The sequence below is a fragment of the Passer domesticus genome, chromosome 2 (genome assembly GCF_036417665.1).
Source record: "Passer domesticus isolate bPasDom1 chromosome 2, bPasDom1.hap1, whole genome shotgun sequence".
Classification (NCBI taxonomy): domain Eukaryota; kingdom Metazoa; phylum Chordata; class Aves; order Passeriformes; family Passeridae; genus Passer; species Passer domesticus.
In genome coordinates, this window is record NC_087475.1 from 2,612,221 (window position 1) to 2,637,828 (window position 25,608).

The 25,608-nt window shown below is 45.4% G+C and overlaps 1 protein-coding gene across 1 annotated transcript; it reads left to right on the forward strand.

Annotated features, from left to right (window-relative positions):
* Positions 1-20,761: 20,761 nt before the first annotated feature.
* Positions 20,762-24,237, forward strand: LOC135295157 (trefoil factor 1-like). Its single transcript, XM_064411255.1, has 4 exons — positions 20,762-20,872; positions 21,795-21,941; positions 23,294-23,443; positions 24,045-24,237. The coding sequence occupies exons 1-4, from the start codon at positions 20,791-20,793 to the stop codon at positions 24,050-24,052; spliced, it is 387 nt and encodes a 128-aa protein (XP_064267325.1). The 5' UTR covers positions 20,762-20,790; the 3' UTR covers positions 24,053-24,237.
* Positions 24,238-25,608: the final 1,371 nt, after the last annotated feature.

Sequence of the window (25,608 nt, forward strand, 5' to 3'; positions counted from 1 at the left end):
GTGCCTTCTAAGAGGTGACATGCATTTAACTTGCCTTTGACATGCTTTTAACACATCCTGCACTGGGTACACCCCAGCACAGAGGTGGGGATCTGCCCAGCTCTGCTCTTAGGACAAGATCCAAGTAAGTCTGTAAATGTAAATTTAAGAACTGCACATTAAGCTTAAAAAAAATCAGATCTGGCTCTTCACTTCTTAGAGTGCCTCCAATACCCAAACAAAGCAGGTTGAAAGCTTTCACTCTAAGTGCTGCACTGTGCATCCTGCTGCTTCCAGCCTGGTTGCATCCCTGAAAGGTGCACACACCCCAGCATCTCTGGGAGTGCAGCACTGGTTCAAGACCTGCAGGCCAAACTTATTTCCTCCAACAAAAAGCCCTGTGAGAAGCAGTATCAGAGTTGTGGGCACCAAGAGCCCCAGATTACATAAAGCACAGTAAGAAAGGAGCTTACCTGGTGTGTTTGACTTTAGGGAAGGTACAAGGAAATGTTTCTTATCTGGACTGAAAGAGCACACTTGATCATTGCCTCTAATCTCTCTTTTGATGTGTTTAACACCAGCAGAGGCTTCCAAGTTTGTTTTGTTGCTTTTGTCACACGTTTTCTTGCTGGTGGAGCTCCAGCCCCAGTAGAGGACATCAGGTATATGAGTAAGTTTTTGTATAGTTTGCATCATTTCTGGCAAGGGAGAGGTAAAAAATGCACCAATCTTATGGTCTGTCAAAATACAACCAGACCAGTATTTCCTGATCAAAAGAAACTGACTCCATCACCAATTCATTTCCCTGAAGAGAGCTTTGATAGTCTGAGCAATGCAATTGTAAAATGCAATGAGCCAGAGGAAAAAAGATTATTGATTTCCCCACCTCCTAATGCTGGAGTGTATTTACTCAAGGTAGATGCAGGCACAGGGCTGGCAGCTGAGACAGGAGCCTGGCCTTGCCTCGGGCACCCAGGTCAGAGCTCTGCTCAGAGGCTGCCAGCCTTAAATTCATCCCCCTGGAGCTTTCAGGTGAGAGAGGGAAGGCAGGGAGGGGGGAAAATGAGAAGGAAAGAGAAAAGAACAAGAATGACTTAAAGCACCACAGCATGAAGCACTTAGAGGAAATAATTTGCCCTTAAAATCACCAGTAAATCATCATTCCTTCCTACAGGTTTGAAGGACATTTTGCATAGGGGGTCAAGTGGAAGGGAGTTTTAGATCCTTGTCTTACAACTCCATGTGTCATTTATTTGATCCCCTTTACTCTAAGCAGCATTATTTCTGTCAGAAACAAATTTGAAATGCTCATAATCATATGAAGCCCACAGCAGATGGCAGCATACAGCAAAACTTTGCCTCCACCCTCCGTTAAAAATAAATAAATAAATGAAAAAAAGCTGAGCAGTTCATGCCTCAGCCACCAGCAGTGGGTAATGCAAATGCAGTCACAGCACTTGTCACATTTTTGGCTGTGGAGAGGTCACTGAGGAGATGCAGATCCCCCAGCAGAGGAGAGGACTCTCAGGCACCTGGGAGTGTGGTCAGAGCATCCTCAGACCTCCCCAGGTCTCCTCTGGGGGTGCTGGCCCCAGCTCCCCAAATTGTGTGACTGCTGTGTGCTGGTGCTGCTGGCTTCTCACGCTGTGGGATGCCCTGGAAATCACAGCCTCAGGATTCCTCATGCTTTGATATATTGTTATTTTCAAAATATTAAAATAAAAATATTACAGTGGAATAGCAGTAAGATGTCACTGCAGATCCAGAGAGATCTCTTGAGCAGTTTATTATCCACATCTCCAAATACCTCTCTATTCCCATTGGAGGCTGAATTTATAATTGGACATTAGCAGTGAAAAAGAATCTTCTCCTTAGAAATTACTTTGTTACTCACTGATGACAGAAAGAAAAAAGTTTATTTAGAGGTTTAGCAACCTTCCTTTTTATTAGCACTTTTACTAGGACTGGGATGGATCACAACTTGCAGTCCTCAGGGCAAAATTAAGACCATCACATAAAAATATTTCAGCACAGGTACCTGGTGCTAGACACAGCCATGTACAGACAACTGAATTTTAAAAATTCCCTGGTAGGGAAGTGGAAGTTAAACTTTAGAAGCAAAATAATTCATTGCACCATGGCTGCAATGAAGAGGGAAGAGAAAGGTGACACCTATTGAAGATTTCCTTCAAGATTTCCTTCACCTATTCAAGATTTCCTTCACCTCCTCCTCCTGTTCCTCTCTGCAGAAGGAGGAAAACACGTCCATGGCAGCTGGAGAGCTCTGTGTCCCTGTCCCCCCGTGGCTCTGCATCCCACATCCATCCATGCCATGAAAATCCCTGATTTTTACAGCTCCTCCTCTGCAATACCCCAGAGCCTCTCAGAGACCTTCTTGCCTCACAAGCCCTTTGCTTTCTCCACAGGTCCGTGTCCCTAAATGCCAACCTTCCCTCTGCTGGCTGTCCCCTCATGTCCCCTGCCCATGGCAGGCACCAGACCCCCAGCCCAGCAGCTGCTGCCATGCCAAACCTGCCACATCCCTGCTTTTCCCTCAGTGGGAGCAGTCACAGATTGGCACAAAACGTGTCAGATGTTGGTATCACCGCTTCAGGAGTTTCTCCTGCAGTTTCTCTCCCAAATTCTGTCCAGCAGCTTCAGGAGCGTTGAGGTTTCGCTCCAGTCCCACGCAGCTGCCTCAGAAGAAGGAGAATCAGAAGGAAAAGGTGAACCTTGTGGGTTGAGATAAGAACAGCTTAATAGCTGAAAATAATAATATTAATCATAACAACAACAACACTGGAAAGGAGAGAGGGAGAGAAGTAAAACCCAAGAGATGATGCCCAGTGCTCACCATGCACTGACCAATGCCCCAGTTTCTACACTGAGGATGAGGTTCCACAGCATGGAATATCCCTTTGGCCATTTCAGATCACCTGTCCTGTCCCTCGTGGCTTCTTGTGCAGCTCCTCACTGGCAGAGCACGGGAGACTGAGAAGTCCTTGGTTTAAGGTGATCTCTACTTAGCAACAGCAAAAACATCCGTGTGTTATCAACATTTTTCTCCTGCTAAATCCAAAACACAGCACTGCACCAGCTACTGAGGAGAAAATTAACTCTATCCCAGCCAAAACCAGGGCATGGAGTGATTGGGGGACTGGGAAGCCCAGAGGGAGGAGGGCAGATGTGCTCCCTGCTTGCAAGAAACAGCGAACACCAAAATATAAGAAAACTTTAAGCTTTCATTCCCTTCCTAAGGCAGCACCCTCTTCTCCTCAGCTCCTCACCCCTCTGGGGTGGAGCCTCTTGTCACGCTGCCCTGTGCCCCCATCACAGTTCCAGCCAGTCCCTGAGCATCCCTGGACTTGTCCTGCTGTCCTTGCACAGGTGCCACTTGCAGCAGATCCTGGTCCCTGCTCCTGTCACATCTGGGCACCAAGCACTGCTCCTTCCTGTTGGTGATGTTGTGAGGATGAGGGAAGAGGTGAATCTGACTCCATATTTCTTAGAAGGCTGATATATTATATTATATTATATTATATTATATTATATTATATTATATTATATTATATTATATTACATTATATTATATTATATTGTATTATATTATATGATATTATATTGTATGATATGATATATGATATATATTATATCAATATATATTATATATATTATTATATTATATTATATTATATTATATATTACATTATATTATATTACATTACATTACATTACATTACATCATATCATATTATAGTATATTATAGTATAGTATATTATAGTGTAGTATATTAGAGTATAGTATATTATATTATATACTAAAACTATACTAAACTATATAGAAAAGGATACATCAGAAATCTAGAAAAGACAGAATAATAAAAACCCATGACAGACCAGAGAGTCTGACACGGCTGGACTGGGATTGGTCATGAAGTCAACACAATTCCCATGGAACCAATCAAAGATGCACCTGCCACATTCCAAAGCAGCAGATAATTGTTGTTTACATTTCTTTTCTGAGGCTTCTCAGGAGAAAAAATCCCGGTGAAGGGATTTTTCATAAAAAATGATGGTGACACCTTCCCAAGGGAACCACAGCCCCTCTGGCCACCTCTCCCTTCACTCTTGTGGAACTGAGCCTCCTGGGTGTTTGCAGAGAAAGAAGCAGAGAAAGGAATGAAGCCTCAAACTGCAGATAGGCTTGAAAATAAACATAAGCCAGAAAACAAAAAGGGAAAAAAACTTTTCCAATGCCTTGGAAGAGTTAAAGAGCTTTACATTTGTGGTTTATATCCAGGACCTTCTGCTCCCCCTTTCCCAGTCCAGGAGCTCCCAAAAGGGTGTGCTTGGTGGAGATTGGGCTCCACAGAGAAACTCAGGGCCAGCTCAGTGGCAGCAGAGGTAGAGCACACCTCACTGCCTCGGGGGCTGTGGGACTCGGGGCTGTTCCCCTCCCTGCCAGCAGCAGATGGAGCAAACTGGGAGCATCCCAGTTTGTGTGTCGGCAAATGCCAGCCCTGCTTGCTGGGCAGTGCCAGGTGTGCTGCCCTGTGGATCAGCCCTTCCCAGCTTTCTCAGCCCGAGGGCCACAGTCATTTTAAACAAAGTCAGGACCATCTTGGACCACGCAGCCAAATGATTCTTTATTTACAAGTAGAGATGCTTCTTTGTTTATGTGACTTCCCTTTTCCTGTTCACCCATGTATATGCATGGGCATGCGCTCCTATTTATAAAGTTTTCCTTTTCTTTCTCCTCTCCCTTCCCTTTCCTTTCCTTTCTCCTTTCCTTTCCTTTCCCCTTTCCTTTCCTTTCCTTTCCTTTCCTTTCCTTTCCTTTCCTTTCCTTTCCTTTCCTTTCCTTTCCTTTCCTTTCCTTTCCTTTCCTTTCCTTTCCTTTCCTTTCCTTTCCTTTCCTTTCCTTTCCTCTCCTTGGCAGCTGCTGTGGTGGCCAGCAACAGCTTTGGTCACCAACAGATTAGGACTAGAAATTCAGAAATGCTGCTTCAGGTAATTAATTAATCCCCTTCCCATTGCAAATGCTGATTCTGGGACCCAAAAATCCTGGTCCCTGCCTGATAAAGGGTTTTACTGGGGAGGAGGGTGATGGCTGCTGCTCCTAACAGCCCTCTGAGTGCTGCCAGCATCCCTTTGTGAGACACAGGGATGTCACTGTGAGACCTGTCCTCACAGGGACCTGCATGACAGGGGGATTTGTCACTCATGAGAATCACACAGATACCAACACAACCCAAGTGTGGGCACTGCAGCAGAGCAGGGATGGAGCCAGAGCCATCCCAGGGACAGGGGAGCTGTCAGGGAGAGCTCCCAGCCCACAGGGCATCCTTCCCCCACCCCAGGAAGGGCTCCTGCAGTCCTGCAAGGGCTGCCCTTTCCCAAAAGCTCCCTGTTCCCCAGGTCTGCCTGTTCCCAAAAGCTGCTTGTTCCCAAAAGCTGCCTGTTCCTAAAAGCTGCCTGTTCCCAAAAGCTGGCTGTTCCCAAGGGCTGCCTGTTCCCAAGGGCTGCCTGATCCCAAGGGCTGCCAGATCCCAAAAGCTGCCTGTTCCCAAAAGCTGCCTGTTCCCAAAAGCTGCCTGTTCCCCCGTGCTGCCTGCACCCAGCTGGTGCCTGCCTGGGGTAACCCCTGCACCCCAAAGCTTGGCAGGCAGCAGTGTCACCTTTTGTACCCCACTGACGTCACCAGCCCTGCAGTGTTGACTGAGCCCTAATCAGCCCCTGTGGACAGCAATTTCTGCAATGAGTGTAACATTGAATGAGCTCTCTTCAGGCCCTGTGCAAGTTCCCAGGAAGCAACAGGCACACACAGGAATGGGGCTTCTCCCAGGCTTTTTTTTTTGCCAATGATGGTTCTGCAGCAGAGCTGCAGCTCCACCAGACCCATAATCCCAATTTCCTCAGTGCTACAACCTCTGCACATTATCCAGCAAGGCAGGGAGAGCCTGGAGTGGAAGGACTGCACCACTGCTCTGCCTTTTACCTGAAAGCACAGCTACCAAATCTACCAAACACTGGCAAAAGAAAGGAGGAACAATAAAAGCCCCTCTGCAAATCCTGTCTCATTTGGGTCTGCACATATTTGCCTCACAAAGAAAAAGCCAATTTCTCCCTTTTCCCCCTCATCACTTGCAGCCCCTGTTCATTTTGTCCCTTGGACTGAGCACTGCTTGAAGGATCCCCATCACTTGCATAATTGAGGAAGCAAATAGAAAATATTGCTGCACACACATATGAAAGCATTGATCTGGTGATTCACTGAATTGGATAACTTATTTAGCAGCTAGCAGAACACACACACACCCAGTGATAAATGAGAGCCAGGCTGGTGAGAATGCCCAGCTTGATGGTTGAACTTCCCTTTGCTCGAATCAGCCACCAGCCTGCTTTAAATGTGCTAAAAACAGGTTAATCAAAAGTGACTAAAAAAATTAAAACAGTAACAAAGCCCCACAATTAAAATCAGCGTGTTTGAGTAAACACAACCAGTGTAAAATGAAAGCCTCAAAAAGGATTGTTTGTTTTGGATACACATCCTTCCTAAAGCCTGCAGATGGACATTATCCTGAATCCAACCACCTCCCTGGCTGTGGGGCAGCAGTGACCCAGAGACAAAGCTCAGGAGTTTCTCTATCAGCATCCAGGAACTGCAAAATCCAGCATCTGAAATTAGCCTGGGCTGCTGCATAGCATTTCATAGGAAAGTGTTGCTTCACTATCAAGAAATACTAAACATTGAGTGAATACTGTGCTTAGAGCTGTAAAGTGAAATGTAGCTCAGTAGAGGATCATGGTGAGCATGATGGACACAGAAAATGGAGGCAATTTGAGCATTATTCCTCAGAAAAGGATTGGGGGTAAAGGTTGGGACACCAATGATTTGTGTTTCTCTGAGCTGTGGTAGCACATTCACACAGAGATCTGCTGCTTGTTGAGCAGATCAAAAATAACATTTTTCTGAATCAGATCAGGAATTATTGCAGCTTCTTTCTTTCTTGAGTTGGTGAAAAGCTGATTTAAACCATTCAGTAGCTCAAAGGGAGCAGCCCCATCCTACCAGCAGAGAATTAGGGAGTAGAGCTGTGTTGATGCTTTCAAATTCTGTATGGGAGCCTCTTACTCTGTTGTGTAGGTGACAACAGGGAAAAAAAAAAGTGGCATTGAGAACACACCCCAAGGACTGTGCTACAAAAGTTCGAATCAATTTCCATTCCCCAAGATAAATGAACTCAAAAAACAAGCCAATATTCAGAAGGGAAAAGAGATTTTCCAAACGTTTAGTTAATCTGCTAATAGTGTAAGGTTTATTTAAATAAGTTTCTGTGGCATCATCCTGTATAATCCATGCTGTACACAGCTCAGAAAGGTTTCTTATGGAGAAACCTTTAACTTGAAGGTTTCTTATGGGGAAATCCTTAAGGTTTCTTATGGAAGTGCCTTTAGCTGACCTGGCAAAGAGTCTCTCAGGTGTTTTTTGGGCAGTACTCTGTGAAACAGGATAAAAGCATTTGTGCTGGAGGTGTTTGTGCCCAGGCAGGGTGGCACAAGCTGTGATGCCTCAGAGCTCCTGGCTGGACCTGTGGCCCCTGGGGCATCCTCACGAGGTGGCTGGAGCAGAGCATTGCCAGGGCATGAGGAGAAGGGCTGGTTTGCCTCAGAGCAGGCCAAAAGCAGCCACCAAACCCATCATCAGTGCCATGCTGGAGCTGAGGGGTTTTTCTTGAGCCAATTAACCAGAAAAAAATAAATTCCTTTCTCCTGCAGCAAGCTCAGGCATGGATGTGCTCAGATGCTGGTGGAGGGAGGGAGGGCAAGGGGGAAACTTGACCCCCCAGAACCCCTGGATTATGGGAATCTTTTAAACAAGCAGCTTTGGCCCACCTGTGCACAGGAACCACGGCAGGACAGAGAGGCTGGGCATGGATTGGGGTGCTCACACTGGGGTGTTGTGCAAATTCCCCAGGTCCTCCATCCTCCCAGGAGATGGGATGGGCTATTGCAGCTGGCACCAACCAAACTGAGCCCTGAGAGAGAGCACTCAGGGACTTGGGCGTCAATAAAAAAATAAAATCCTCTGTCTCTGGTAACTGATCCCTTCATACTTCCTGTCCCCGTAGTGCTGAAGAAGGGGAAAGCTGGAGGAAAAATGGAATTTGGAATTATCAGCCTTTCCCCATGCAGCCCTGAGGACTGGCTCCTCCAGGTCAGGGATGGCCCCAGACCCAGGCACAGGCAGGGTCCAGCCATGGCTGGTGCAGGTTCTGCCCTCCCTGTGGCCCAGCAAGGCTTAACTCCTGCTGCTTTATCCCTGGGCACTTGTGGTTTCAGGGAAAGAGGGGCAAAAAGTGCTGGGCTGTGGCTTCATCCCTCCCCATCTCCTGCAGGGATCTCACATTTCAGACGGGTTTTACTCCCATGACTTCAGCTCTGAATAATTAACCACACCCCACAGCACGTGGAGGAGAATTTTTTGGACTCTGTGATCTCAGAGGTCTTTTCCAACCTAATTAATTGGTGATTTCAAAACCAGTTTTGCTAACTTTTAGGACTGGAGAGGAAAGGCACCGTCTAAGTTTAGCTGGATGGCAAAGCAGAGAACCTGCTGAAATCTGCTTCCACCCCACTGCTTTCCTGAGGAGAGGGATTGCTGACTCTCTCCTGTGTGGAAAATGAGGTAGGAGCAAAAGGCTGGCTCCCAAAACCAGGGAATGAGGCTGATCCAGCAATTCCAGCCTTGCTCCTGCAGGAGCAATGACTGACCCAGCAGGAATGAGGGGCCCAGGACACCCTGCTCCCTCCTGGGCTGTGCAGGGAGCTGGGAAAGGGTCTGGCCACCTCACTCTGGGCTTGTTGTAGCATTTTCCTGGAACCAGGCTGAAATCCACCAGCCCAAGCAGGAACATTAGGATGGGGCTGTTTCAGGGCTGTTTTCCCTGGTGACCACGAGCAGTCACACCAGTGACACACACTGAGCTTCAGGTGACTTGGAATCACAGGGGTGACCTGCAGTGCAGGGGCCCTGCACCTGTTAGGGCAACTATTCACTACGGCATGAGCAATTTTTTTTGTTTTAAAATGTCTAGAAAGGTAAAAGGATGCTAAAAGAAAATTATTTCCTTCTCCTAAATCTGCTTTGAGCTGTGGCATGAGAGAGGGATGAGTTCAAGAGAGGAGTGGCCCAAACTTTAGTGAAGGGCAGGATTTGAGGCACATCTGCTTTGTAGGGGTCTCTATGCACAAAGCCTATTGGATTTAACCAAATCAAAAGAGGAAGAAAGATTATTTAAGGGTTCCTTTTCTCTCTATCAGTCCCACAGACATGACTCACATTTTTATATCCTAGAGGAACATAAAGATGACAGATGGAGCACACAAAGCCCTTTGTCCACATCCTGTCCCCATTCACTTTGCTGCCACCATGGCACAGGAATTGGTCTCTCCAAGGATATAAGCAAACTTGTTTTGTTTCTTTCTATGAAAATGTGAAATGAATGAGGTCAGAAAAGTCCCAGAAAGTCCTCTTGGCACTGGGATGACCCACCTAATGTGAATGGGAGCCAAATGTTCATGCCAGGCTGATCCTGACCCTGGTGACATCTAAAGCAAATTAATTTCACCTTTCCATGTCCCGACAGGCTCCTCCAAAAAGGGAAAAAGCCTCACTGCCAAGGCTGCCCTTTAAAGGACTCCCCAGCTGTCCTCTCACCTGAAATCTGTTTGGGAGCTGTTTTTCAGGAGCATTTCAGCCGAGGGTATCTCAGCACTTCACACCCTCTGCAGCCCTGTGCTTCCCTAAGGCCAGCAGTAGGGATCACTTGCTTTGAACACTGCAAGTCTCTGAGACCAATGTAATAGCAAGGAATTCACCAAATTAGGCCTTGCAGTAGTGATTATTTTGTTACATCATGCAGTTACAATGGCCAAGTTTAGTTCCAGCATGGGAAGAAAACCTCTGACTAAAAATTCCTGACCAGTGTGTTCACTCCCATAACTGGTAGGGAACGTTCTAATCAAAGTTTGTATAAAACTACCCTAAGGAATAGCAAACAAAGCATTTACTAAATAACAGTTACTCTGAACAGATCCCAGCACAAGCAGCAGGGCTTGTAGAGGTGGCAACAAATAATTTAAATCATTGGCAGCACTTTTTTTTTTTTACTGCTAATGCAATTTTATTAAGTTAAAATATCTTTAAGGGGCAAAGGGACTGAGCCAGGGATTCACCTCCAGTCCAGGCTGGAGGAGAGAATGAAGGGAAAAGCCCCAAACCTGAGACCTTCAGGCGAGAGCAGCAGGCTGGGGCTCCCAACTTCCAAGGCTTCCTTCTGGCTCACATAATTCCCCTCTCAGCTTCTGCCCTTGCAGGTGGCCCTTTTTAATGCAAACAATTAAATGGGCATTAGGTGAAAGTGGCTGCTCCTGTTGCCAGATGAGGAGGACATTGAGCAGGCAGGGAAGGGTTCTTCAGAAATCAGCCCCCTATCTTTTACAGGGGCCTCATGTTCTCCACATTTCCAAACCTCTCCTTTGTTATCGAGGAGGTGAGTAAAGAGGTTTTGAACCACTCCAAACAAAGTCCAGCCAGGCTGGGACTAAAACCCAGAAAGAGCATTTGCAGAGCAGAGGAACAGTGGGTTCCAACAACCAGAAACTCATAGCTCAGTTGATTAGCAATTAAACCCCACTGGTCTCCTCTCAGCAGTGGGTGCTGCCACTGCAAAGCCCTCCCTCCACAGGATGGGTCAGGCTCACCTGGTCCCTCCTCCCTGCCCAAGCAGGGGCATCCCAGAGCACAGAATTGTGTCCAGATGGCTCTGGAATATCTCCAGTGAGAGACCCTTGGCTGCAAAGTGCTGTGTGCCTGTGCTCTGCACTGGTGACCAGCTCAGAATTTAGCACAGGGCTCTCTGAAGGTGCAGGAGGGGGACATTTGCCACCAATTGAGCATTTTCAGTGGGGCAGGGCTGGTGAAAGAGCTGGGCTGCTTTCCTTTGTTTACCTGCCTGGCATGAACATGCCTGTAAAGCTGGGCAAGAGCTGTTCCAGCTTTGGGCAAACTGGTTTTACCTTGGGAGAAAAGCAGTGTTTGTTCTGTGGTTGGTGACATGAGAAATGCTGTGAGCTCCCCCTGAATCCACCAGGTTTGCATGAAGGTCATCAGTGGCAAAGCCTGCCCTCAGCACATCTGCTTTTCCTCACAGATGCTGCTGCTGTTGCCCTTTCAGAAGCCTCAGTGGCTTTTACCACAGCCACTGGATCTCACCAGCACATTTTAGAGCTGACAGCAGCACGTCCCCAGCTGTGATAGATGAGTAATTGATGATTGACTCTCACAATTAAGAGACAAATATTAGGTATATGGGTTAAGAAAAAGGGGGTTTTTTTTGTTTTGCTTTGTTGTTGTTGTTGTTGTTTTTGTTTGTTTGTCTGTTTTGTTTTGGGGTTTTTTTGTTTGTTTGGGGTTCTTTTTTCCCCTGTATTTTTATCAAGGGACAGCTGGGGTTGGGATTTTGGGAGGGCTGGCTTGTCACTATGGAGACATCTGACCTCCAATCAGGATTTGAGGAAGCAAACTCCACCACTGGACAGTGAAGAAGGAGTCAATGGACAGAATTTTGGGAGGGGCTAAAGAGTTAAAAGGCAAAACCTCCATTGTGTGGGTGAGCACGTGGTGGGGAAAATCCTTTGCTCCCAGCACTGTAACATTTTCTCTATTCAGTCTTCTGTTGTATTTTTGATAAGGTTTAAAAACCTTTCTAAATTAAAGTGAGCAGCTGTTTCTCACACCAGCCCTGTCCTTTCCCCAGCCTCCCTGCACACCACCACAGCTGTCTGAAGCCATGCCCACCCTGCTGCCCAGTTATTTTTGCTCTCCCAGCTCCTTTTCCTCTCCATCCTGACTTGCAGCCCTTCATCATCAGCTCCCACAGGACTATCAGTAGCCTATCTGTCTGACACAGGCAGTTTCACTGCTATAAATTCTCCACAGCCTATTGAATAGAGTCCTTTTAATTAGGTTTTGAGAATTTTCCCATTAGCAGAGAGACATTGAGAATTCAGGTCTCATTTACGAAAAGCAAAATATGTTAGAGAGGGAAGCTGCTTGGGTTACTGCAGCATTAGCATTTCCCCCCCTGTATTTATGGGATGAATTAATTGCTGTTGTGCTGCTGTGGACAGAAATATGTTTGACAATTCAATTTATTGTGCTACAAATGACAGATTTAAGCCAGTGATCCAACGTGAGAGCCCTCCTGGGCTGCTGCATTGTCTGCTTAACATATAGAGAAAATGTTTAATAAAACAAAAAAACAAAAGCTTTCATCATCAACATTTGATTGCTCTGCTATTTGCACCAAACTAGCTTTGTGTTCTCAGTATCTGAGAGGTTTTCTGGCTTTCACTCTGCCCTGAAGATCTGAGATAGGACTTCATGAGAGAGTGGTGAAGACTGAGGCAGTGCCACGTGCTTGGCAAGTGTGGAAGGGCAAAGCTGTGCTGCCTGGACACACTTGGCCACAGCAAGAGGACAAATGTCCTCTCCACGTGTCCTCCCCGCTGCTGGCTGTTCCAGACTCAGGGAATTCATGAACCAGGTGTGATATTTTTGATGTTTTTAAAAGCCCAGATGGATTTTCCCTCCCAGGAACTATTGCAAATGGCTTTTTGTTGAGGTGACAAGGACTCCTCTTTTTTGCTGTCTGCCCTCTCCCAAAGCACCTTTGGGTGGGAAGAGCTGTCACAGCGCCTGTTCTGCCAATGCAATCCTTGCAGGCATCAATTTCTGCTTCAATCCACTCATCCTGGCAAAACTTTATGTTGGAGAGATCCCAGCCAGCTCTAGCAGCTGTATTTTGATGCTGCTGGGTGCATTTGATCCAGTTCTTGCCCCTCAGCTGTAGCTCAGTGAGTGTTGGCAGCACTTTTCCTGGGGTTACTCCAGGTAAGCAGGACACAGCAAGGGCAGCCTCAGGTGCCTTTTCCTGTGCCATCCTTGGCATCCTTCATCCCAGCTGGAAACCTCCAGTGTGCTCCTCTAGGCTGAGCTCTGGCTTCTGCAATGCTCCCATCTGCAGTAACTTAAAAAAAACCCCCAAACCCACAGTAAAATAAGACATTCTTTCTTGTTAAGATTTTTCCATCTCAAGAGAATTTTTTTTCTGATTCTTGCCAGAACTTTACAGTTCATTTTGTATGCCCAGTCTCTTTAAAATCTTTAAAGTGATGATTTCAAAGGAATTTTGTAGCTAGCCTTTCTTTTTTCTGTTGAAATTTCTACTTCTTTTCTTTCTACTTTTCTCTATCATTATTTTGTTAAATCCCTTGAAGAATTGAACTGAATAGACACAGTTTTCCCCTGAAGTAGCTCTCCCACTAATCATCATATATCAGCTCTTGCTAACATTGGAGCTTAATATTTCTCCCTCTATTTTTAACCACATTTAATTGATGCAGAAGAAACACTTCCTAGCCAATATTTCCTCCCTTCACAGCCATCAATGAAAAGAGCAGTAAGTGAAACTTGCTAAAAACAGCAATAATCTTGACTCCACTCTGGCAGCTCTGTAGGTAATTTTTGCTATCAGCTCAGTTGAGCCAGCCCAGGTCACTTTCTGACCTCAATTCTTTTACAGACCCTGTCACACTGTTCATCCCTCTCAGCCTTTCCAGTCCTCACCATCAGCTGTTCAAGCAGCATCTTTTTGCTGCCCACTTTTGAAACCACTAGGGCAAAACTTCTCTGAAATGACCTTTTCCTCCCACACGGGGTCTTAGGCTCACTTATTATTTCCTAAGTCTCCTGCTTCTCCAATTTCAGGCATTTCTCATTTGTATTTATCTTTTAGTTATTTGTGTCAGAAATAACCTTGCAGCCCTTTGCCTGCATTGCCTGGTTTTCAAAGTTTTGATCATTGTTCTCATAGTAGCAAATGAGAGCCATGGATTCTTCTTTTTTTTTTTTTTTTTTCTAATCTCATGTGTCCCAAATAATATTCAGTCCTCGACATGTGAGGTGAAACCCAGAGCTCTCAATCTGCTCTAAGAAACTGCCAGGAAAATAAAGGGGTAACATTTTATTTTAGCTTGCAGGGTGAATGGCTGCTGACCCTGCTCCTATTTCCACTGCTAATTGCTCTGACATTAATGAATGAATTATGCTAAAGTGATGCAATATGGGCAAGATATATCAGCTGCTCCATGCCATTGCCCTCAGAACATCAGTGTCTGGGGCTGCTGGGTGATCTCAGTGACTCCCTGTGTGGCATTCACATTCTCTGGAAAAATCCCTTCTCCCAGGATTTTTCTCCTGGGAAGCTGAGAAGCCTCAGAGAAAAGGAAAACAATAATTATCTCATTTGCTTGTCCTGTGTTGTGCTCATGTGTGGAATGTGTTTGGAGATTGTTTACCCACAGGTGATTGTTTCATTGGACTCTGCTGTGAGTTGTTTTGACTTTTTGGCCAATTGGGGCCAAGCTGTGTCAGGACTCTGGAAAGAGTCACAAGTTTTCATTATTATCCTTTTAGCATTCCGTAAGTATCTTTTCTGTATTCTTTAGTATAGTATTGTATTCTTTAATATAATATAGTATAATAAAGTAATAAATTAGCCTTCTGAGAACATGGAGCCAGATGCATCATTCCCCTCTTTGTTGAGGCATCCCCTGCAAATACAACACCCCTGTCCCTGTCCCTGTGTGCAGTGAGAGGTGTTGGCTCGTGCCCCTTGCAGGTGTTGCTCTTTCACTGCACCTGCAAAAATCCCTCCCTCCCACCAGTGGAAGAGAACAGACACAGAAAAACCCTCTCCACATCACGAGTGGTGCTGGATTTGGGTCTTTCTTCTGGGAATCACAACCAATCCACAGGCGTGGGTTTGCTTCAGGTTTTGGTGAGTTTCTGAATGATCTGTGAAGCTCCACCCATCAGCATTTTCCATTCTCCAAACCAGGACATTTTTACCAGATTCAGTATTAAACCCAAATTAGATTATCTTGGCTTTGAGCTTGAAACTTTCACTAGATTATTTGAAAAGATGTCCCTGAGAAATGATGGAAATCAAAAGATGCAATGATAAAATCATGGGATTGGCCAAACTAAATTAATCCCTCCCTAGCCCAGTTTCCTGAGCCAGTTACAGGAGCTCACAGGAAAACTTCAACAGGGAGCAAAGGTAATGCAGTCATCCCTCACATTATTCTCATTTCCCAATCCTGCTACATCATTTTATTAAATGCTTTCTGGTTGTTTTGTTCTGAGAATTGATGAGAAACTTTTGCTCAAGTCCAGCCAGCCACAGGCAATGATATTTTCCCAAAAATACCCTTTCAACCTCCAAGGATTTGCAGCTTAGACATTTCCTGAGATAGATGTGCAGTTTGGGGATTTTACAGCCCAAAACAGTTTTTCTTCACTGAGTTCATGCCATTGCTTTTCAGACTTGTGGGAAGTTTTAGCATCCACAGCTGAATTGCATCACATCCCGGTGCTAGGTGATGAACCACCTTCCTTCATGTGCTTCTAACTTACCACTGAGTTTTTAGGTTAGATGAGACCATGAGCTGTGCCTGCTGTGACCTGTCTGGACCTGGAGAGACCTGGTGTACACAAATATTCCTGATGTGGATGCTGTCCCACACTGCTGTCCCCTTCAAAAAACTTTTTACAGGCTGGAGAGTGAGAGCACAGCATGAAAAAGTAGACACAGAGTGGGTTTATAAAATGGAAAAAACTTTGTAAATCTGCGATTCTCGATTCCTTGCCTAAGAATTGTTAGTCTGTCATTTGCTTTTGTCATGGTTGCTAAGCACTGAGCTGGTGTTTTCCCAAAACTGTCTGTTATCCTCCGTATGCTCCTGCCATCCTCACCCTGCACTCACCTGAGTGATCACAATCAGCTCAGGGTCCTTTGTTGGAGCTGAAAAAGTGGGATTGCTCCTTTCCCAGGTGTGCATCACTCCACATTTCCAGACACGACGCCTCACGTGCCGTCCAACCCTGCAGTCATTCCATTTTGGAATCCACAATCCATCCGAGCTGCTGCCTCGTATTTTCACTGCCACGGAAATTCTGTGTCACCAGCAGATTTTACCCTCTCACCTCCCCTTTCAGGTGGTTTTGTGAGCCTGTTAGGCTGCAAAGGTCCCAGCATAACTCTGCAGGAGCCCTCTCATGGCCTCTCCCCACAGAGAAAACCATCCTGCCCTCTGCTGAGACAATTTCCCCATCTGGCCTGGGATTGCTCAGTTTCTAAGATCCCTTCTCTCTTCAAAACATTTTTCCGTAGCTCATTGCTCTCGTGAGCCAGAGGGCTTTTCTCAGCATCTCTTCTAATTACACTGTCTCCTCTTTAACCCAGGGCAGCCAGAACGTCACAAAGGGACTGGGACCGAACCAGAATTGTGTTTTCCCCTTTGTACTCCTTTCTTAATAACTGCTGAAAGCAATTTGTCTTTTTTGACTTTGAATATTCAGCTGGCACACGCACAGTGAGGGGAAGCTCTGTGAGTGACAGCAGCTAATTTGCAGCCCATCTTGGTGATTATGTACTTAGGTTACTCTTCTTCCATGCACTTTACTTTTTATTTCATTTACCATTTATCACCCAGTCAATCTTGTGAAATATTTCCACCACTGTTCAGCTGCACTTAAAAAAAAATAATAATTCTGAATCATCAGCATATTCATTGCTTCATTATTCACCAAGCTTTCCTGATCATTTATGAATATATTGAACAAAAATCCTCTCCTCTCCCCTGTGATTGCTGACCTTTGTCTTCTCTCTGAAGTTATTTGTTTACCACTTTGTGAATTTACTTCCCTGCATTATTTTTTTTCTATTTTCTTTATTTTACTTTGAAAAAAAAAAGTCTTTTTTCTTCTAGTAGTTTCCTTTTCTCTCTCATTTAATTATTCTGGGTCTATATGTGTGCCTCAGGACATCCTTCTCATATTTTTTTTCGATGGTAAATATTTACTCTTTTTCATATTGTGTCTTTCAATAGCACCCTGCTGTTTGCCAGCATCTCACACATTTTACTCTTCCTTTAAGCCCAATTTAATAAGTATTCTTGATTTATTTTTCCCTTTTTAGATGGTAATAGGCCAGGATTTGGGCTGCCTCATTGCCTGTGGCATGGTAAACTGGAATGCATCATCACCATTATCATAACAAGAACTTTCAGTGGCCACATTTTGAATCAGATCTGCATTTCTCAGGAGTTTCTTCCTTTCTCTGGGTCACTACAAATCTGATGGGGTCTAGAAAAAAACAAAACACATATTTCCCTGCTTTGCTGGCTCCAGCCAGTGTGTCCTCTTCTCCACAGGCTGATCCCCACCTCGTTTCAGGAACAATAAGGATTTTCTGGGGTTATTTTGGTGCTCACAGAAAATGATGGCAATGCTGAGATCATGGACTGCTTGGAGATCCCAGAAGCATTAAGGAAAATAACTGGCTCAGATCAGTATTTCTAAACTGGCACTGGGCTTTGCAGTCACAATCAGACCTTTTTGTAGTGTATTGGATGCTGAAATTCAGGCTTTTCGATCTGACTCAGCTCTGAGTTACACATTTGATTCACTTCAGTAATTAAATCTTTCTTTTCACCTTGGGCAAGGATGTTTGCCACAGAAATGTGACAAAAGTCCTCTTCCAGCCCTGTCTGTGGTTTGCAGAAATGACATATTCTTGAAAAAATTCCCCTGAAGGAGTTTGAACTCACAAAGTTCACGTTGATGTTGACAACTGCATTAATACATCTCTGGTAGGGATTTTATCAAAGCTATAGATCTCAGGGATGATTTTGAGCTGTCCATTTTCAAAATAAAGATGTAGGGGTCTCTCTGTTTGTTTTTTGACCCCTCAGACAGACAGATATTGTCCTGGTTTGAGGAATTTCTTGTGCCAACTCAATACTTTTATGTGCCTGGCACAGCTGGAAGGAGCCGATTGCAGACACCCCTCTCCTTTGCCACTGAATTTTTTTCTCTGTTATGATGATTTATTTTAGAGAGCACTTAAAACTTGGGATTTACTTCGTGGGTTCATAAGCAGTGATGTTGGCTCAGTGACAGATTTCTTCATGTCAGCATTCAAACTAAGAGTTACCACAAAAGGAAATTCCCTTCAGGGCAAAACGCTCCCTTTAGGACGAAAATCAAAGTTGTAATTGTTTGCTTGTTATTTTAAGTGAAAAGATATAGAGAAAAGTACCTTTATCCTTCAAAAATTCTGGATTAGGAGAATAAGGATTTGCAGACTGCCCCCAATCCACATCAAAATCCAATTCCAGCTCTGGGCTCTCCTTGCTGGGAAGGAAATGAGAGCACCACAGTGCAGCTAAAAGGGACCAGGGGAGGATGATAAGGGAGAAAGCAGAGCCTGGAGAGGAGGAAGGAGCCTGGAGAGGAGGAAGGAACCCTCCAAGCCCCTCCTGGCCATGGGCACCTGCAGAGCCTGAGCTCCATCACAGAGTTACCGAAAGCTTCAGGCAGGCGCCGGCCTCACAGAAGGAAACACATTTACAGGGAAACCCCAGATAATTTTCAAGGCTTTGCTATATAAACATATTAAAGATCTTTAAGTAATCCCCTGGCAGAGAGCAGGCAGCTCATTCCTTGCCCTGTGTTTGCTCTGAGATGCCAATCAAACGCTCTTTCCGCAGCGAGAGCTCGGGCCTAGATTTGCCTTTGTGCCCGCAGCTGGGATCGGGCCCAAGAGGTGACAGCCAGCAGATAAGGGTTTAATTAATGTCCAGAAAGGAGCAGGAGCGACAAACGTTATCGGCAGTTTCAGCTGACTCACACGATGGGTTGATAATCTACTGAGAATTCCATGGTCCCCCTCGGGATCGCTGCTTTCCTCCTGCAGCCGACCTCACTGCCCGTCTCCCAGGCTGCTGGAGAAGCTCCCCATGATTTCTCTGCACCAGGCATCAAGGTGGACCTTTGCACATGAGGGGAAAATTGGATTTTAAAGTTTTCAGTCCGATGTTTTCTCTAAGTGATGGAGATGAGAAGTGTGATCTGAGCTGCTGAGTGATGGAGCTGCAGCAGCTCCATCTCCCTCTTCTGCTCCATCTCCCTCTTCTGCTCCATCTCCTTCTTCTGCTCCATCTCCCTCTTCTGCTCCATCTCCCTCTTCTTCCTGCATCCTCTTGTGGCATGGAGGATACACAAAATATCTAATTTATCAATTGTGACTGTCAATGAGAAACGCCGCCCATGTCTTAAGTAGGCATGGATATAAATGGAGTCCATAAAGTATTGAATAAGTTAACCTTTAGGAAAAAGAACCTTAATTTTTTTTTCCCTTGTAGAACAAAATCCCTCCCACTTTGTTGGAAATACTTTTCGACAAATAAACTTCCTCCAAAGCACAACCATAGAAGCTGAAAGTTCCCAGTTTGAGCTTTGTAATGGAAATATGCACAAAACTAATTAATATATTATATTCAAAAGCAAGAAGACACAATTCTGTCAAAGATCCAAAAGGTACATTGAAATCTCTTTATTTTGGTGATGAACGGGAAGGGTTACCTGGTGGTTTTCCTGTAGGAAAAGTGAGGCTGCAGAGCACCCAAGGGGCTGCAGCCTGCCCTGCCTGCTCTGCAGGTGCCTCCCGTGGGGAGATGGTTCCACCATCCCACTGCTTCTCCTCCGTCCCTGGCACTGCTCTGATTGTCTTTAAGAGTTGACAAGTAGCTAGGAGTTAAAAAATGTTACAGTAAATGGGAGAAAATTGTCCAAAAGGAAGATTAAAGCCTTCAGCAGTCCAAGTCCCAAGGCCTGTTGTCCCAAAACAACCCAAAAGCTGCCTGGGAGGCCACCTTTGAAACAAGGAGAAAAGCAATCAGGAAGTTATTAGGTCAAACACGGTTCTTCAGAAGTTTAGTTTTGGCAAAACACATGCAGGTGGTGTTGGAGGGGTTGGGAAGTGCTGCTCTGCCCTGGGGATCAGGCAGAGGGACAGCCCCTGTGGTGGCACCTCTGGAACAGGACCTTGCACAGGGCAGCAACTCCAAAATAAAGCTGGGACACTCAGGACTGATGCTTGGATGACCTCTGGGGCAGGCTGAGATCATACAGAAACTCTCAGTTCTTCTCTTGTGTCTCTTGCTGTTGGACCTCTGGGGCTTTGGGGGGTTTGTTTTTTGCCTTGATCTTACCTTCTTTTCCTAAATCCCCTTGTGTGGAAACCAACAGTGGCCTCATATGCTCAGTATTTCTCAGCCCCACCTTCCATATTCTGTGTTTATGTATGTTTTCAGGTGCACAGTGCTCTCCTGAAGCTTAGAGATATCAGAGCTCCAGCCCTCTTCCAAAGGGCATAACCAAAACCTAAAGGCCAGGGGAAAATCGAGGCAGAAAAGATGCACTGAGTAGAAAATATATGTACATGTTCTTCAGTAGTGACTGGAAAACAAAACTGCCTGGAGGCTTAAAATACTCTTAAGGCAATGAAATCAGAGCACAATGAAGTCTGGCACTCAGAGCCAGAGCCTCTGGCACACAGAGGCACCCAGCAGCATCCATTTGATTATGGGATCACGTAATAGATATGGATCTATAGGTACGTAATAGTTATGTGATCAATAGCTCATGGGAGCCCAGAAATTTATCTCTGGGATATCAAAATATGCATGGCAACACTTCCTAACCAAACAAAAGAAAACCCAACCTTCTGGGTGAAGCTTCAGATGGAACAATGTTATCGGACCTCGCTGGGCAAACACGGGGAGCGCATAAAACCCGCGGCTTCCAGGGCAGGCAGCACCTCTCCTCCTGCAAGAGCCATGGACCTCAAGGTGCTCTGTGCACTCTCCATCACCCTCATCATAGCCCTCAGCACCCTGGCAGAGGGAATTGCACCTCCAAGTAAGTACTTCCATGTGCTGCTGCCTTCCAGGTACGTGTGGGACCCTCATCCCACCGACTGCAGCCAGAGCCTGGCAGCTTTGGCACACCAGGCAGCAAAGGCTTCCTGTGCTGCTGGTATCCCCAAAGTGGAGCCTACTTTTTAATTTTTATCAGAGAGATCGATAGCAAAGAAAGACTGCAGCTGGACTCTTGGGTTGTTGGAATAAACAGGAGCTCACTGCAAAGGCAGAGGTGGTCGCTAGAACAGGACCAGGGCTGGAGCACGAGCCAGCTTTGTCTAAATTTTCTTCTGACATTTGGTTTATGCTGCTTTGCCTTGTGAATACAGTTTAAAAGGAGTCTGTCTGCCTCCTCATTAAAGGCAAGTCATTCAGACAGCTCCAGAAGTGGAAAGCAAGTCGCACAATGAGGACAGCTCCAGACTTTCTTGGTTGTGGCTGACTGTGCAAATGACTTAAAATTTTAAAAGAATGGCTGCAGGTATTTGCACATCATCCTATATTTTATAATATTGCAAAGTTTTGTATCTTTACACCTACTGAATATCCACTGGATCCTTAAGTCCTTTCCTCTTCACATGAGATGGGCAAAGCAGCAAACATTTAATAGCCTGATATTTGAAGTTCTTGGGATTTTCCGTTTGGTGTGGTCAATTTGAAGCCCACAAACCCCACTGTGCTGGGCTGGCTTGGCTGCAGTGAGACCACAGACTCTCAAAATGTCGTGTACAGCCCTGACCAAAATTGGTAGTGGTCTGAAAACAACTTTTAAACCTCTCAGGTTATGGTCTTAGCAGGGGACTGAAAAGATGGACAGCATGTAGGGAAAGAGCATTGCTCCCAGTGAGCATTTGATGAACATCCCTCCATGAGAAGTGTGCAAACTGACGCCTGTAACTCGCTCCTTCTGTCCTGAACAGCAAAATGCCAGTGTAAAGTGATTCCCAAGGAGAGGACAAACTGTGGCTACCCAGGGATCTCAGCAGCAGAGTGCAAGAAAATTGGGTGCTGCTTCAACGCCTCAGTCCCCAGCGTCCCCTGGTGCTACAATCCTAAGCCAAAGAAAGGTAATATCTCTGCCAGAAACACTGATTTACCTCGTGTTTGATTATCCAGAAACGTGTACAATCAGGGAGCAGTCCTGCTTTTCTCCTTAGGCAAGAAAAGTGGGCACAAACCTCTGTTAGGAGACCAGTGGCAGTAAAATGCAAAGTTCAGCCTTGCTTACCTGACTTCTGCCTCATCCTCTTCACACAATATATTTCCTCTTCCTTCAGGCTTCTAGTTATCCAACAGCCTGTGCTGATTACTTAGAGACATTTCATTGTCGTTTGTGGTCTTGTCCATGGGTAGAGCAAGGGGTACTCAGCACTTAAATAAGTGGGTTTGCTGTGTGGTTATTTGTTTGACATCTGTCAGCATCCTGCTTCTATTTTTTGCCATTATTTTCTCAGAGAGGATAACAGCTGCTCTCCTAGTCTTTCTAGGATTAGCTGTATATTTTACATAGCTGTCTTAAGTAATGGAGTGTAATTAGCTGTGTTAATTAACTCTGTGTAAGCTACATTTGCTGGGCTGACAGCACAACTCGTTCTTAGGAGAACTTCAGGGCAGTCTCAGCAGCTGCACAGGTGACATGAAAGGAAATGAGGGTGCAAAGGCAATGTCACCCAACAGAAGAACTTGATATAAAATGGAATTAGTCAACAGGGATCAGAATTACAGTAGGAAAAAATAGTTTTGCTTTTGAGCACTGCTTGCAACTCTTGTAAACCTTGAAAAAGGAGCAGCAGCAACTTAGGGTGGCATTCCCATAGAATTGCTTTTCTGATCAGAACTGCTCCATGAGAGCAAAACTGAAGTATTCAAGCTGGGTTGTATAATCTCTCTATTTGGGCTTTTAGTTTTAAGTGCCTGGAAAAGCTGTGATTTCCTCCTAAAACACTTATTTCCTTTCTATAACTGAAGCTGGCATGCAGAGAGGGCTGGGTGGTCCTTTCCCTGTGTTGGCCAGGCTGCCCTGGGGTCAGGTCATGGGCATACCTGCTCTGAGGCCAGCGTGTGTGATACCACTACAGGAGACACAGGGCTTTTCAGCCCATTGCTGGATTGAAGATGGGCTGCTGCCAGACACTTCCAGGGGTGAATTTTGCCTCCTCTTATCCCTGGGGCACAGCAGCAATCCATCACCCTTTGGAATTTAATATTCCTAGGAGGTCAGGTGAGGATTTGGGTGAATCTGCTGGCTGAAATTGGTTCAGAGAAGGTCAAGGTGACCATCCATGTGCCCAGTGTCCTCACCTTTGTGTCCTTTCATCTTGAATTACAGCACCAGGCAGACAGAGCATGAAGTAACATATTGTCCTTCCTTCCTTTGTTTTGATTTGGGTTTGTTTGGGGTTTTTTTTGCTTTACACAGTGAAGAAAGTGTGTCCCAACGATCCCTACACCAGGATAAACTGTGGCTACCCTGGCATCAAGCCCAGGGAGTGCACAAGGAAGGGCTGCTGCTTCAGGGCACACCCCGCCGGTGTCCCCTGGTGCTTCTACCACCGTGTCGTGGAGGAAGGTAATGTCCCCCAGGAGGTGTCCCCGTGTCCCTGGGGCTGCCCCCAGCTCCTGGCGGCATCCCTGCTCTGCCAGGCCTGGTGTGCTGTGCCAGCCAGAGAATCCTAAGGGTGTGAGCATAAAAAGGTGGCTAAACCCTAAAAAACCAGCTTTTTGTACAGCAGAGAGTGGGGTGCTGCTGGTGCATCTGAGCCAGGGTTTGTGGGCAGTGTGAGTTTAAAAACCCAACTAATCCCAGGGTAGAGCTGCAATCACCCAACTCACATCCACATTATCATGAGATATAAAAAGCTTTGCTTTGGGAAATGTGGACTGAAACTTACAGAAATTTCTGATTCCCAGCTAACTTTGTTTTAGTTAGGATTGACCTTTCAGCATATTTAATAGCCAGTAGCTTCAGCCACACTGTGTTCTGTACTTCATGCAACTCACCATAATTTGGTTTTACTGATCTGGATCATAATTGGGAAACACATCTACATGTGGGGGTTGGTTGAGATGGCTAAAAAATTGCCTTTTGGATGTCCTAGGCAAAACAATTCCTGCATCTTGTGTGATTTATGGAGAAAACCTTAATGTGCTTCTCCTCTTTACCTCCCCAGCTTGTTAAAGGAGAAACTTCCACCGAGAACTTGGCAACCTTTGGATCTACTCCAGTGGAACGACAGGCGGAGGTCCCAACTCAGACTTTACATTTTGCAACAGCCATGATTTCCAGGCTGTTCCTTATCTGGGATTGACTCCTTTCTGATGAAAAGTTACTGGTAGCTTTTATTCTCTCTGTAGGCTAGCACTGCACAGGTTTTCACTGTAATAAAACAAGTACAACACAACTTGTGAGGGTTTTTTTTTTTTTGGGTTTTTTTTTTTGCTGTCTCTATTTAAAAGCTGTGTATTTCTCCGTTTCCCAGGAAATTTGGCATGTCAGCAACCTGCTGATGAGGGAGCAGCAGGCACCAGCACTTCCAAAAGCAACACAACACTCAGCTTTTTGTGTTAGTTACTCTTCACACTTGCAAGTGACTGCTTGAATTTGTTAGCTGGCATCACACCGGCCACCCGTCCTTCTGAATGCTGGAAATACTCAGAGTTTGCCTTTATATAGATTTAGCTGTGGGTTTGGGCTTTTATTTCCCTTTGAGATATAGGGAGTGGTGCCTTTGATAGCTGGTCTGACTCAAACGCCTCCTGCTCTCTCATCTCCATGTTCCTGGTGCTCATCACAAGCAGGTCCCATGGGTCACACTTGGGAAGTGGCTCTGCAGCACAGAGGCTACATTTAAAAATAGAATAAAATAAAATAAAATAAAATAAAATAAAATAAAATAAAATAAAATAAAATAAAATAAAATAAAATAAAATAAAATAAAATAAAATAAAATAAAATAAAATAAAATAAACAAAACTAAAAGCACCCAGCACTGGCCTAAAGCTGCAATGGAGCTGCTGTGTCTCACCAGCCACAGGAGAAGCTCCTGGTGCTGAGTGTGGCTGCTTTCTCCTGGGAGTGTTTAATGCTCAGCACAGCAGCTCGAGTTCTTCCCTGCTTCAGCTGAGTGAGAGCTCAATAAAGAGCCTCTGAGAGCTGTGTTGGGAATAAAATGGGGGCCCTGAGACTGCAGCAGCAGCAGACTGTGCTCAGGGCTCAGCAGGGGAGAGCAGTTGTACAGGGCTGTGCTGCAAGGAGAGAGGAAAAGATGGAGACACAGAACCCAGAATGGTTTATTTGGAGGGACCTTAAAAGGACATCTAATCCAACCTCCCTGCAGTGAGCAAGGACATCTTCAACTGGATCATGTTGCTCCTAGCCCTATGCAATCTGTCCTTGAACTTTTCCAGGGATTTTTCACTTCTCTGAGCAGCCTGTTGCAGCCTTTCACCGCCCATACTGTAAAAATATTCCTCTTTTCCATGTCTCCTTGGAGGTTTGATTTACCCCTGCACACTTTGGTGATGAGTAAGTTTATCCAGGCAGGTAAAAAATCAGTCATTCATCAACCACTTCTAACAGACTCAATAATATGATTTGAATATGGTCCACACTCATGTTGCCCATATTACCCAATATTACCTGTTGTAATATGAGCCACAAACTGAGCAGTGTGCTGAAGGCCTTTGGAGGTGTTTCAAAGAGTCACAGAAAATGCTGAGCTGGGAGGGACCCAC

What these genes read in the sequence shown, in the direction of transcription:
- LOC135295157 (XM_064411255.1), top strand. Translation starts at nt 20,791, where the DNA reads ATGGACCTCAAGGTGCTCTGTGCACTCTCCATCACCCTCATCATAGCC. An exon ending in AGAGGGAATTGCACCTCCAA is followed by an intron (nt 20,873 to 21,794) that starts GTAAGTACTTCC and finishes TGTCCTGAACAG; the next exon opens with CAAAATGCCAGTGTAAAGTG. An exon ending in CAATCCTAAGCCAAAGAAAG is followed by an intron (nt 21,942 to 23,293) that starts GTAATATCTCTG and finishes TGCTTTACACAG; the next exon opens with TGAAGAAAGTGTGTCCCAAC.